Raw genomic sequence first — 13,891 nt, forward strand, 5'->3', positions numbered from 1 at the left:
TCAAAATTTTTAGTAAAAACATTAATTTATTTATTTATTGAAAGAAAGAAAGAAAGGAGGATAAGAATATCTATTCTTTTTGTGGATAATGGCATTAGTAAAGGTGAAAGAGTTGTTAAAGGTGATGGTAAAGGTAATGGTAATTAAGTTGATACTACTGCAGTAGGTTGTGGTGTTATTGCTGTTGGTGTTAGGCACATATGAGTTATTGTTATATTGTTATTTTAATGTGGTTAAGAAAAGACCAACATTCCATCATTAATAGTATTATTAATCAAGATCTCAACGATCTTGAATCAAAATCTGATTGTCACCAAAATTGGATAAATCGAACAATTCAACTTTCTTAATCACCTATTTTGTTTTCCAATAAGATGGTTAAATATTCCCAAAATTCATAAAAATATCTATTATTTCATATTGGATTTGAAAAACTAGTTTCAACAATAAAATGGAAAATGAAATCAATAGATATAAGTTCAACTTTCAAAACTAAATATAAATAAAACTTATTCCATGCTTTTTTTAAAATCTTTTGTCTGTAATTTTTGAGAATATCAAAAAAAAAGATTAATAAAAATATACTTTTCCTTGAGTTTTGATAAAAATATTTCATATTGGTTGACCTAATTTCTGCACATCAAAGAATTATTCTTTGTTACTGAGGCAAAATTCCTTAGTTTTCGAGAAAATTGCTATGACATCTTTAAAATTTGAAAAAAATGAAAAATGAAAAATAAATTCACAAACTTTTTTTTTAATTTTAAATCTTTTGTTTTTTTATAAATAAATTAACTTAAATTTTTGATTAAAGTTGATTAAGTGTGACACACCAATAACAACAATAATATTTTATTTTGTTTTATTTTATTTTTTTAATAAAATTATTTAGGTTTTTTTCATTGTCACTTTCTGTATTTCTTTTTTTTTTTTTCGATTTTATATAGGATAGTTGTAGTAGTAGTTAATAACTAATAGTAATAAGTAATAAAAAATGTCACGGGACTTTACAGATGAAGAATCAAAGATGATATTTGCATTGTCAGATATCTTTTCGGATTTCGATATAACTGATGTTGCCAATTGCCTTGTCAAGCACAAGTTCAATGGTGAGGCCGCTGCCGATGACTTGTCCATTCAACAGAGTAAACTGGCACAGGCACAGGCGCAACCACCATCACCTTCACACTCACAGGTTCAAGCAGGCTTAGCACCGCAACAACAACAACAACAACAACCATCGCCACCACAATCATTACAAGCCAAGCCAGCTGCTGCACCACAACCATCCGCACCACAAGTACATAATATCTACCAACCACCACAGCAACTTCAACAACAACAACAACAGCAACAACAAAGACCAATGTCACCACAACAACCATTAGTACAACAACAACAACAACAACAACAACAACCACAGCAACAACAGCCACAACAACCACCACAAAATTTTTATTATCCACAACTTCCACAGTCACAATCGCCAGTACAACAACAACCATCTACTTCATCACATATCCATCAACATCAACCACCAGTATCGCAACCAAGCAATGCATCACAGATTCATCCACACGCTCAAGTTCCACCACATCCTCAAGCCCATCCACAAAATCAATACACCCTTTCCCAACCACAACTCTTCAATGGAATCTATACAAATGTACCACAACCATATAATCCAGTACCAATCGTAGCACATTTCCCAATGGACCAATATGTACCTTTGAAAGATCACAAATTGGTAAGTACATCAAGATTTCTTATAATTCTATAAACTAAGTTTGTATGAACATCTTTGCTTACTCTTTTTTATTTTTATTTTTTACCTTTTTCTCAGGCATTGAACCAAATTACTGCACTAAACGAAAAGATTGCAGAGATGGAGAAGACTATCAGGGAGAGAGACCAACAATTGAAGGATAAAGAGCATTCTTTGAAGGAAAAGAATGACCAACTTACACGGATGGAGGAGAGAACAGTTCAGATAATGTTAAAGAATGAAGAAACAACCGCAACAATCAAATCTAGTTTATTAGAGAATTTTTCAAAATTCTTAGACCAATCATTCACAGTCAATAACCAACCACAATAATTCAATATGATAATTATAATTTTATTTTATTGTATTTTTTTTTTCTATTTCTTGGAGCTTATTTATTAAAGTATTCTTATCATTTTCTTTAAATAAATTTCGAGTTGTATTATTCTTATCAGACAAGAATACTTTATTACTCAATAATTAATTACCAAAGAATCTATTAATACATTACTCTTGACTGGTTTAGTGTTAGAATCACTAACTGACAATATTTCTAATTTTTGTTAAAATAGATTTTCATGAATAGAGTTATACTGATTTATTTTCTCCTTTTATTTCTATTTATAAATTTTCTCCTTTTTTGGTGTCCTCAGTTAGTTTGCAATTGTTTAAATCGCAAAGTGGATGGTACCGTTTGTCTGGATGCGGAATATTTGGATTTGAATGATTCTTCCTTCACGTTCATAGCTACAGTCTGTGTGTCCACATGGAAACTCAGTATTCATTGTAAAGATATATGAAATGCATATTAATGGCTGGGTTGGAGAATATGACCATAGTAGTTTAATTTATTATAGTATGATCCTTAAATTGTTTACCATTAATATTGGTGTCAATCAAGCCTCTGTGTGCGAATGTACGAGTGAAGAAGGTGTTAAAGTTGTGATATGATAAAACGAATAAGAATTGATTGATCTTGAATTTTTTTCTATCTTTCTTTTTTTGAAAATCTTCAATTACTGATTTATCTACAATACGATTGGTAACCAGGAAATAAACAGTGTTTGCGGATATAGAATCGTCAAGCTTACTGAAAAAATGACCAGCAAGTTCAATTACTTCACTATTGGATATCTGGTATATCTTCTTATTTTTAAAATTGTCTGAGAACTTGCATTGGACAAAAATACTGGTTATACCTTGCCTGCCTGTTAATTTAAAGATGTGGTCAATTGTCTCGGTGTTTCTTTTACAAACATGAATGGCAGTGTCTTCAAAATTTGGTGCATTAAATGGGTTTGTTTCTTCATCAAATATAACCTGTTGTAAATTATTAATATTGAGTTCGATTATCAATTGAATTCTTAATTTAATTACCTTTTTTGGAAAGGAAGTCAGTATATCGTTAGTAATTTCCTCGATACCATATACACCTTTTAATAATAATTGAATAGTGAGGTTATGTTTAAGCTTAACATGAGCATTGATTTTGGCAATACAGATTCTTGGGAACAACTCTTCAAAATCCTTCCATGTCCAGAATTTGGTGGGAGACGGGAAAAATAGTAATTCTGAAGGAAATAATCTCTTGTCAACCAGTAATGAATTGAGAACCACCATGTTATAGAAACTAATAAATATGGTGTATTGAGTAGAATCTCTTTCCTCGACTGAATTTGATGATGAGGCAGATGATGTTGATGATGATGAATCTGTAGATGAATCTGTAGATGAAGTGGAAAGTCTTGAAGGTAATGATGATGAATATGACTTTTGAGACTTTTGTGGAGTTAAGTCAAACAATTTGCTCTTTCTCTTGTGGTCAACATGAGCAGATTCCTCAGAATCTGTACTAACAGTATCTATCTGTTCCAAATATAAGTTTCCGCACATTCTTATTTGGTTCACTGTAATTTGATTGCCATCCAATTCACCAAGTTTAGTTGATAATGTTACTGGTGTTTGTGTGATTGCCAATAAAAGAATTTTTTTCACTACTTTTAAATTGGTAATGGATGACATGCTTAACCTGCTAATCTTATCATAGCACCTTTTAGAAAACTCAAACAAATAACTATTACAACATCTTAAATAAAAACTGATTTCTCTAGGAATGAATCCAGTGTCACCAAGACCAGTTTCAAACAAACCATGATATTTGATCAGAATCTGTGAAAGATATTCTTTTTTATCTCTGTTTGGATGCTTGTAGTGCTCAATAAATGGTTCGAGTGACTCTCTACGACTTAGAGGGTTGAAGCCAATACATATCCTTTGGTAATTCGACTTTAAATTTACTATATCGATTGAAGATGTTCCGGTGCAAACTGGTATTAAAAAAATATCTTTTCTTTTAACCATTATTTCACCAATGGCATCTAATAATAGTTTAAAACTCTCACTTTTATGATTATTGTCAGATTGTGGTAATGATTTAATATATTGTTGAAATTCGTCCAAATGTAAAATGATGGTAAGTGGATTGGATTGAGTAATTGGGCTACCATTTTGTTGAACAGATATAATTAAATCGTCTATTACTTGATTAATTGTAAATCTGCTTGAAGAAGCGATTAGATGATCAATAACTTTGCAACCATAAATCCCAGATGATATTGCAAGACGCATGCCAATGCGAATATCAGCAGACAAACTATCCAGCTGGGGGTGATAACTTGAACCATTCAAGAAATTGATCTCGATATATATGGCTGATTGTAGTGATCTTCTTAAAATTTGATCTATTCCAATGAGCTTGGCCTCTGGTATACGTGATAATTCATAGGCCGCTCTACTTTTACCAGTTCCAGATCCACCTGCTATCAAGAAAAAAACTTGCTTTTGTTTTTCTACGGTACCTCTATAGTTGAATCCTTCCGAAAGGTTTGAAACAATTATGTCGAAAAATGAATCTCTCTCTACGAATTCGATATCGTAATCATTGTATTCTCTATAAAGAATTTGTCCTACTTTGAACTCTATAATATAATGTGATTAGTATACTTTGATTGATGTAGTTGGAAGGTGTTGATAGTGATTATGTGAAATAGCAAGATGCAACTTGTTTGTCCTATATACTTTAAAGTATGGAGATTTGTATATAACATCGACAATGAAGGTGATCATCGGTATGTGATGATGAAGAAAAAATACTGATGTAGTGTAGGTTGCATATAGCAACAATCATGTAACAAAGCGGTGATGTAATACAATTTATAGCAACCCTTAAGGTCGTTAACCTGAGACTATATTTGTTGATATTGAGGTGTGTAATTGATATGTGTAGTCTCACGAGGGAAAATAGTAGATGTAGTTTATCTGAAATGATATATATAGATATAACAATGACAATGATGTATTATAATGTATGATTTGATAATAGCAAATGATAAATGTGTATAAAAGGCTAAATGATGATGATTGTTTATTTGATTGTTTGATTGTAGTAATAATGGTTGTGTTGTTGTTGTTTCTGATTATTTGATCATTGTGTATGATCGATTTGATGAGTAGATTTAGTAACAATAATGTGATATTTAAGAGGATAAGATATTTGCTTTTGTTTTATATATATAACAACTAAATATAAAGATGTTTGGTTGAGTACGATAAATATTAGGTAGTTTGTGTTGTTTTCTACTCTGTGATGATTGATCAGAGATGAATAATATGGTATTGTGTTGGATTGTAATATTTACCTTGTTGTTGAGTTGTTTGATTAAATGAAAGAGAGGGAGTTAGCACAGTATAATAAATATCCAAAGGAGTTGGGTGAATATTTGCTCTAACATCTAGAGGTTGAATATTATTATTATTTGTTGGATCAAGTGAATACAGATTAACATTTCCTGGTGTTTCTTTAATGCTGTATTCTCTGATAATTGTTTTTTTCATGTCTTCGTAATCTTTGACATCTTTGAATAATAATTTAGATGGAGGGAGTTGATTCTCATGAACCCAACATTCAAATGTAATAGGTTGATGAGACATATAGTTGTTAAAACGAAAGTAATGTAATTGCAAGAGTAATAAAGAAATAATGATTAAAAACAAATAAATATTCTATTGAAATAAAATAATAATAATAATTCTAGTATTTTTTTCATTTTATCCTTTATTTTTATAAATTAATTCGAGTGTGTTCTTTAACATAGTTTTATGTTGCATACCAACTCGTAAGTTATTAACAATTTAATTTATTTCATTGTTTTTAAGACTGACCAATATTATTGAAAAAATAAAATTTAGTTTCAGTGAATTGGAAGCATATGAAACTTTATTTTGAAAGAATAGTTGATTGTGAAACTTGGTTACTTGATTTCTATAGGTGTTAAGTGACTTGTGGTATGGTCCCCTTGAAAGCTTATCCTTGTTGATGATCATTCATTTTTCAACAATACCCTTAGTTTAGTTTCTCAAGAATTTCCTCAGTCTTGTACCAACATTACAAGTATATTATTACAAATCATGTGAACCAATCAAAAAAATGTACTAGCTAACTGTGATGTCTGTACTCAAAATTCCAGATCGGCTGATGTATTTTATTTCAATAGAATATTTTTTTTTTTTCTTTCAAAAACAAATAAATATAAAATTTTAAAGATAATTCTTTTTTTTTTTATCTTCTTGTTCACATTCTTTATAAAATCTAACAGTAGACATTTTTGATAGGTATTGTGTTCAAAGATCTGGAATGTGGGAAAAGAAAAAACGAATCTAATCACACAATTGTGGTAAAATATTTTGAAATAAATATCAATGAAAAAAAATAATTCAAAAAAAAAAAACATACAATATTTTTGATTATTAAAAAGAGAGATATAAAAAAAAAAAGAATAACACTTTGTTTGAATATGTATTTATATTATAAATTATAATCAAAGGATTATTAATAAATAAAATTAAAAAAAACAAAAATGACTAGAGCAAAACCATTTAGCGGTAAACAAAAGAAAGATCAATTGAAAGCAAAGAAAGAGAGAAAGAGAATTGAGAATTCATTGGAGGAGAATGACGATCAACTTTCACTTCATGAGAAGAGAAAGATGGCCAGAGAGATTCTAGATTCACATTCCTATAAATCAAATAAGAACAGTGGATCAAGTGGAAGTAGTAGTGCCATATTTCAGAGTACAGCAACAAAAAGTAATAACAACAGAACTCATCATCATCATCATATAAATAGACATAGTAATAATAGAAACGATCGTTCAAATAATAAGAGATCTAGTAGTAATATCGGATCTGATAATGAGCAAGATGATGATGATGATGACGAGGAAGATGAAATCCATTCACAATCATCTGAATCAGAGTTCGACTCCAATAGTAATAGTGATGTTCAAAGTCAAGCAGATACTACAACAGAGGATGAAACAACAACAAAGAATAGATTCATGGAAAGAGGTGGAAGAGGTAGACCAAAGTAAGTTAATCAAACAAACCTTATACTTAGTGTTTCACTCATAACTAATTTCTTTTGCTATTTTATCAAGTTTAATTACAATATTTGAAAAAGAATCAAGAGAAGAAATAGAAGCAAGAAAAGAAGCTGCTAAATTACCTGTTGATCTTAAATTTAGAGATACTGTATGTAAAAACAAATAAATATTAATTAATATTTAATAGAGTAACGTTTATATTAATTATGTTTTGATTTTTAATATTAAAGCCATGGAGTGTTTTAGATGAACATTTGGGTGATGATTCAGAATATATCGATATACCAAAGAGACCGTCATGGTCATTCGAATACTCGGCAGAGAGAGTAAAGAATAGAGAACGTGAGATGTTCAATCAATGGTTGGATGGCATCGTTTCGCGTTACGATAGGAGTAGATTGAATTACTTTGAGCAGAATCTCGAGGTTTGGAGACAACTCTGGCGTGTATCTGAGCGATCGGATCTCATTCTATTGATTACCGATGCCCGGTATCCTTTGTTCCACTTCCCTCCTGCTTTGTATCATTATATCACACAGGATCTCAAGAAACCAATGGTCTTGGTTCTCAACAAGATTGATTTGGTCGATTCGAGAATCATCGAAGCTTGGAAACAATACTTTTTCAAGAAGTATCCACACTTGAAAATCATTTGTTTCAGTTCATTCAAGGCGATACGTGATGACCATCCACACTCTGATCCAACCGATGTCAATAAACTAAGGAAATTCAACAAAGGAAGAAAGAGATACGAGAATGCAGAAGGAAAACAACAGTTGGTAGATTTAATTACATCATTTAACATTGAAAAGAATGGAAATTCTTCATCCAACAATCATGATAGTTATGAAGAAGAGGATGTCGAAAGTGAAGAAGAAGAAGAGGAGGAAGAAGAAGAAGAATATAATCAAAATGATGATAATAATGTAGATTCAAAATATAAACCTGAAACACCAAACGATAGTTTTATTACGGTTGGAATGGTTGGACATCCAAATGTCGGTAAATCCAGTTTGATCAATGGTTTGATGGGAAGAAAGGTTGTTAGTACCTCGCGAACACCAGGTCATACCAAGCATTTCCAGACTATCTTTTTGACCAGTGAGATCCGTTTGTGTGACTGTCCAGGTCTAGTATTCCCTGCTCTCGACCGACCGAAATCACTGCAGATCCTCTGTGGATTGTTCCCGATAGCACAGGTACGTGAGCCATTCTCTGCCATCCGCTATCTAGCCGAGAGAGTTGCAGTCGAGAAAGTATATGGATTGACCAACCCAGATGATGATCATCGGAACGATACTACCTCCACCAGCACATATAACAAAGAGGCAAAGGAGAAGCCAACTCCACAGCCATGGACACCTCTTACAATCTGCGAGGCATTTGCACTCAAACGTGGATATCTCATTGCCAAGAGTGGAAGAGCCGACATCCATAGAGCCGGTCTTGAAATACTTAGGGATTGTGTCGATGGAAACGTTGTTATTTCATGGCCACCACCTGGATTATCGAAAGATCAATACATGGAGATAATGAACACTACAACTATCAATCAAAAATCATTGGTATCCAAATCCAATAAAGATATTGATGCAGATGATGATAATGATGATGATGAAAGTGTTACAACTACCACAACAACAAATGACAATAATAGAGGTAGAAGATCAAGGAAATTAAAGATAAAGAAAAAGTTTGATAATATGACAATGATCAGTGATGATGATGATGAAGAGGATGAAGCTGTTCATATACATAGAGCTAGTGGTAGTAGAAAGAAGAAATCAAGTAGAAACAACAGACAACAACAACATTCTGATAAGAGTGAAGAGGATGAAGATGATGATAACGATGAACTCAATCCCAATGAAGTGATACCATCGACCATTGCAAAGCATGGTAAGAATAAAAAGCTATCGGACAAAGCGTTTGATTATCAAGAGAGACTAAGAGAGAAACAGAAAAAAGGTGGAAACAAAAGACAAGTTATTTAATTATAAACTATGTAAATAAAAGAAAATAAGAACATTGTAAATATATACAAATATTAGTTTATTAGTTTATTAGTTTATTTTGTTTTCTTGTTTTATTCTACTTTAATGGAATGATCTTCTTTTGATTTATTTTGTGGATCTAACTTGTATGCTTTCTTGTATGGCTCTGTTGTTGTTGTTGTTGTTGAAGGTGTCGATTCCGATGGTTCATTCTTCTTTGAATCGGAAATGTAAGAGTTTACAATATCAACTGATTTATCAAAGATATATTCACCAGAGTTTAAATAGACGACTGCTGCATTCTTTATTTTTTCATTTTTGATCATATTTGCAACACCTCGTCTATATATGTATTGTTGTTATTGTTGATCATCATATTATTATTTATTATGAAAAGATTGATTGATTGATTAAATGATTATTATTATTAGTACTAAAATATATAAATACAATACTACTAAATATAAACTAAACATACACAGAGAATCCAGTGTAACGACGAATACCAGCAAGACCTGTTGATACAATAGCTGCATCTACACCAATCGATAATAATGAAGTGAATAATCCCATCTTTGTATATATATTAAAATGATAATTATCTTTTTAATTTACAGTTTTATATAATAATTATAATTATAATTCTAAATTAATTTTGTTTTGCTTTTGAATAATAAAACAGTATAATATCTTTAATTTTTTTTTGGTGAAGATGCAACACACAACTAACACATAATTATGATTTTACAAATCCTCTCTTTTTTTTTTTTCATTGACACACAACATACAACCAATTATTATACCTGCAAAAGTATGATATTTAATGTTTTTAATGAAGTAAGGTTGTAATAATCTTTGATTTATGAGAGAGAATCTTTAATTAAATAATGAATAAAAAAAAAGGCATAAAATCATCATTTGATGATAATTTATTTATAATATTTTTTATAGTTATTGTTGTTGTTGTTATGTTTAAGAGTCTATAAATCTAACCTTTAATTAGCATTTGATCATGTTGTAATACCTATTAATAATAGTGGTATTTGTGAACAAATTACCATAAACCAACTACTATGAAACATTTTTATGGTATCTTTCTGTTTGCCCATCGGTCTGTAGGTGGTTTGGTGTTGATACTCTCAATCTGATGTTTAGATTCTCCACTACAATGCATTAGATGCTCCAAAGATCGCATGTGAGCAGTGAATCACGGTCGGAACCAATTGTTAATGATAAACCATGATATCTGAAAAGGTTTGCAATACAAAGAGATTGAGTTGGTCATGGCACTACACAACTTTGGGATAAAAAGTATTGGCCGGTGAAAAACACAATTAGTATGAAAATGGAAAGAAGTAGATGGTCATAGTTTCTTCAGTGGTGACTTCTTAGTAGTGCAAGGCAGAACTACCAATTATTATCATTATTTGTTGATGTGGATGATGTAATAGTTGTTGCTGCAGAAGAATCCGTCATGGCATATTCATCCAGTTTTATGTACATCGATTGACATTTTAGTTGTTTGGATCTAGACTTTTTCTTTTTCCTTTTTACCAAAATCTTTTTAGAGATTTTCAAAAATAAAAAATTGTTCTTGTGTCTTTATATTATTAAATTTACACATTTTGTTTTTTTTTAGAAACTTATAAACAATATGATCTTCAATATCTTTATATTTAACAAGAGTGGAACATGTATATATTATGAAGAATGGAATAGAAAGAAAGCATCTCCGAATCTACAAGAGGAACAAAAACTATTGTTCGGTATGCTCTACTCTTTAAAATCATGTTTATCGAAACTTTCACCTTCACCGTATGTATAGATAGATAGATAGATAGATATAAGATTGATTATTTGTAATGATCAAAAATAAGATTTAAGCAAATAAATCGATCAATTGTATTATGTTAGTTATGTTTATCTTATATTTACTCTACTTTTACATTACATTATAAACCCTCAATCAAATAGTATGGATCCACAAACAGGATTTCATTGTTTAACAACATCAACCTATAAATTACATTTCTATGAAACACTGTCGTGTGTAAAGTTTATAGTATTGACCGATCCAAAGACACCAGATCTTCGAGAAGACCTCAAGAAAATATATAACTCTGCATTCGTAGAGTATGTCATCAAGAATCCTTTATACCAACTAAACTCTGTTATCAAATGTGAACTTTTCATTACTCAATTGAATCAAATCATTAAAGCAATACCATATTTCAACAATCAAGAGAAATAGAGATAGTCAACTAGATAGATAGATAGTTAATTAGTTATATATATAATTAAATCAATCAACCAGATTAATCATGTAAAGTTAAACAATCAATCAAATAACAATATATTTATTAATAATAATAAATAAATTATATCTTGTAAACTAAAAAAGTATACAATCTTTTTTTTTTTAGTTTTTAGTTTTAATAAATTTATTTATTTTATGTAACATATTGAATTACAACAAAATTTGAAATATTTAAAATGAATATTGTTATTATTATTATTATTATTCAATTCTATTCTATTCTATCTTTTTAGTTGTTTAGAATAGTTGGAACAGTATGCTTGTAGTTCCATCGGAATGAGTTCTGTTGCCGGCTGTGGCGATCGCTGCACGACACAGTGGACATGTCTTTTCAAATTCGAACCACTGTGAAACACAATCTTCACAAAAGAGATGATCGCAACGTAACACTATAGGAGAGACCATCTTCTCTTGACAGATGGCACACAGGTCACCGACGGCTGCCACCTGCTCCATGGTTGCCTTTCTGCCGTATAACACTTCACGCAGTACATATGCCTTGGCTGTTTGGAACCACTGCTTTGTCTTTTCAATCAAATTGGTCAACTTGAATGTAAAGTAGAGTCCGACCATCAGCGATCCAAAGATATGCTCACCGTCGTCATGCAGCGAGTGCAAGTACTTGAACCAAATGGTTATCGGTAGAATCGATCTATACAAATGACTGGTAACTTCAATAACAGTGTAAAGCTGTGCTCTTCTCTTATGTGGTGGTCTATGTCCAACAACTATAATACAAACTGCTTTTATAATCATTGTAATGAATCTAGCCATAAAATCTGTTGTTTATATTTTAAACCAAAAAAATAATATTAGTAATCCCCGCATGCGAATGCCTCCTAACAACAAACAACAAGTCTACTTACCATTTAAGATTGCACACCAAAATGCATTATAAATATCGATGGAAATGGATGGATAGAGTAATATCAATGATCTCCAAAGTTCGTTGTTTCCAAAGAATAGATAGGTGGTGGCGATATTACTTGATAATATTAAAATTAACCAACATAGTACTCCAATATTTCTCTTTTCCTAGATAATATTCATACAAATATATGTTAGTTTACCATTTTCTTTGTGTTTTATTAATGTTTATATCTATATTTTAGCAAACTAACATACTTGTAATGCAACTTGAGATTTTAATGCTTGATTTGCTTGGAAAAATACAATTTGTTGCCAGAGGAACATAAGGATGCCTTGGCGATGTTTATATAAAAATACAACTAATAATATAACGATGAAAGGATAGGAATGTTCCAGCCATTTCATAATAGACGGTAGATCAAGTCTTGCTGTTGAGTTTGATACTGTTTGTGGTTGTGTTTGTTGCTGTTGTTGATTGTTTGACTCGAAACCATTTACATTACCATTGTTATTGGTGTTGCTATTGCTATTGCTATTATTCGTTGTTGTTGTTGTAGTTGTTGTTGAACTATTATTCAATTGATTATTTATATCGATTCCATGATCATCCTCTATATTTATATTTACTATATTGCTATGACTGTGATTAAGACTGTGATTGTGATTATGATTATGATTATGACTGTGACTGTGACTATGACTGTTATTATTGCTATTATTGCTATTGTTATTTATAGTATTCATCAAATTGATACCATTTGAATTAAAAGATAGATGTTGGTTGTTACTGCCAAACAGTGAGTGACCACGTTGACTAATCAATTGTGACAACGATGATGTGTTGTTTGCAGCTGTTGTCAACAGTGAATTAATTCCACTACCAATGCTATTTATTGTATTACCTCCATTATTATTACCACTATTGTTATTTACAGAATTGTTACTATTATTATTGTTGTTGTTGTTGTTATTGTTATTTGTTGTAGGTATTATAGATATATCATCTTGATCATTATTATTACCACTCTGTGGATCAATTCTAATTGATACTTCCATTGTATCTTATTTTATTTTATCTTATCTTATCTATTATTATATATATCTAGTGACTGTGTGTGATCTGATTATTTAGTTAGTTTGTTTAAGTGTTTAAACAAAACTACTACTACTCTTTCTGTCTCACTATCTCTCTCTACCTTTAATGATTAACTTTATATAATGAAGATGCAAATCAAATCAATTTCTATTTCTTTTTAAAAAGCAAATACAAAACAAAATAAATAACAATTGTTGAATAATATATATAAATTAATGCAATGGTAATAAGTTATTAAACTTGTTTTTGTATAATTAAGTTTTTTTTTTTTTTTTTTTTTCATTTTTTTTCATTTTTTTTTTTTTATTTAATCAAGTAAAAACTTCTTGTTGAGGATGATCAATCGATTCTTCCAAGAATTTATAAGTTAACTAGTTTACATAAAGTTGACATCCTTCATTTTATCAA

General features: G+C 30.4%; 6 protein-coding genes across 6 annotated transcripts; 3 read left to right on the forward strand and 3 right to left on the reverse strand.

Moving 5' to 3' along the window:
- Window positions 1-994: 994 nt before the first annotated feature.
- PPL_01249 (uncharacterized protein) lies at window positions 995-2,098 on the forward strand (the record flags this gene model as incomplete). Its single annotated transcript, XM_020572264.1, has 2 exons — window positions 995-1,747; window positions 1,844-2,098. The coding sequence occupies 2 exons, from the start codon at window positions 995-997 to the stop codon at window positions 2,096-2,098; spliced, it is 1,008 nt and encodes a 335-aa protein (XP_020438122.1).
- A 510-nt stretch (window positions 2,099-2,608) lies between these two features.
- PPL_01250 (uncharacterized protein) lies at window positions 2,609-6,427 on the reverse strand (the record flags this gene model as incomplete). Its single annotated transcript, XM_020572265.1, has 4 exons — window positions 2,609-3,934; window positions 4,064-4,743; window positions 5,464-5,827; window positions 6,419-6,427. 4 exons carry the CDS (start codon window positions 6,425-6,427, stop codon window positions 2,609-2,611), a joined length of 2,379 nt encoding a protein of 792 aa, XP_020438123.1.
- Window positions 6,428-6,681: 254 nt separating this feature from the next.
- Window positions 6,682-9,200, forward strand: gnl1 (guanine nucleotide binding protein 1; the record flags this gene model as incomplete). The annotated part of the gene is made up of 3 exons (XM_020572266.1): window positions 6,682-7,190; window positions 7,261-7,354; window positions 7,437-9,200. 3 exons carry the CDS (start codon window positions 6,682-6,684, stop codon window positions 9,198-9,200), a joined length of 2,367 nt encoding a protein of 788 aa, XP_020438124.1.
- Window positions 9,201-9,292: 92 nt separating this feature from the next.
- PPL_01252 (DUF1748 domain-containing protein) lies at window positions 9,293-9,773 on the reverse strand (the record flags this gene model as incomplete). The annotated part of the gene is made up of 2 exons (XM_020572267.1): window positions 9,293-9,542; window positions 9,679-9,773. 2 exons carry the CDS (start codon window positions 9,771-9,773, stop codon window positions 9,293-9,295), a joined length of 345 nt encoding a protein of 114 aa, XP_020438125.1.
- Window positions 9,774-10,854: 1,081 nt separating this feature from the next.
- Window positions 10,855-11,451, forward strand: PPL_01253 (trafficking protein particle complex subunit 1 TRAPPC1/BET5; the record flags this gene model as incomplete). Its single annotated transcript, XM_020572268.1, has 2 exons — window positions 10,855-11,015; window positions 11,115-11,451. 2 exons carry the CDS (start codon window positions 10,855-10,857, stop codon window positions 11,449-11,451), a joined length of 498 nt encoding a protein of 165 aa, XP_020438126.1.
- A 303-nt stretch (window positions 11,452-11,754) lies between these two features.
- PPL_01254 (RING finger protein) lies at window positions 11,755-13,443 on the reverse strand (the record flags this gene model as incomplete). Its single annotated transcript, XM_020572269.1, has 3 exons — window positions 11,755-12,296; window positions 12,384-12,552; window positions 12,643-13,443. The coding sequence occupies 3 exons, from the start codon at window positions 13,441-13,443 to the stop codon at window positions 11,755-11,757; spliced, it is 1,512 nt and encodes a 503-aa protein (XP_020438127.1).
- Window positions 13,444-13,891: the final 448 nt, after the last annotated feature.

The sequence above is a fragment of the Heterostelium album genome, assembly GCF_000004825.1.
Source record: "Heterostelium album PN500 unplaced genomic scaffold PPL_contig1, whole genome shotgun sequence".
NCBI classification, from domain to species: Eukaryota; Evosea; class Eumycetozoa; order Acytosteliales; family Acytosteliaceae; genus Heterostelium; species Heterostelium album.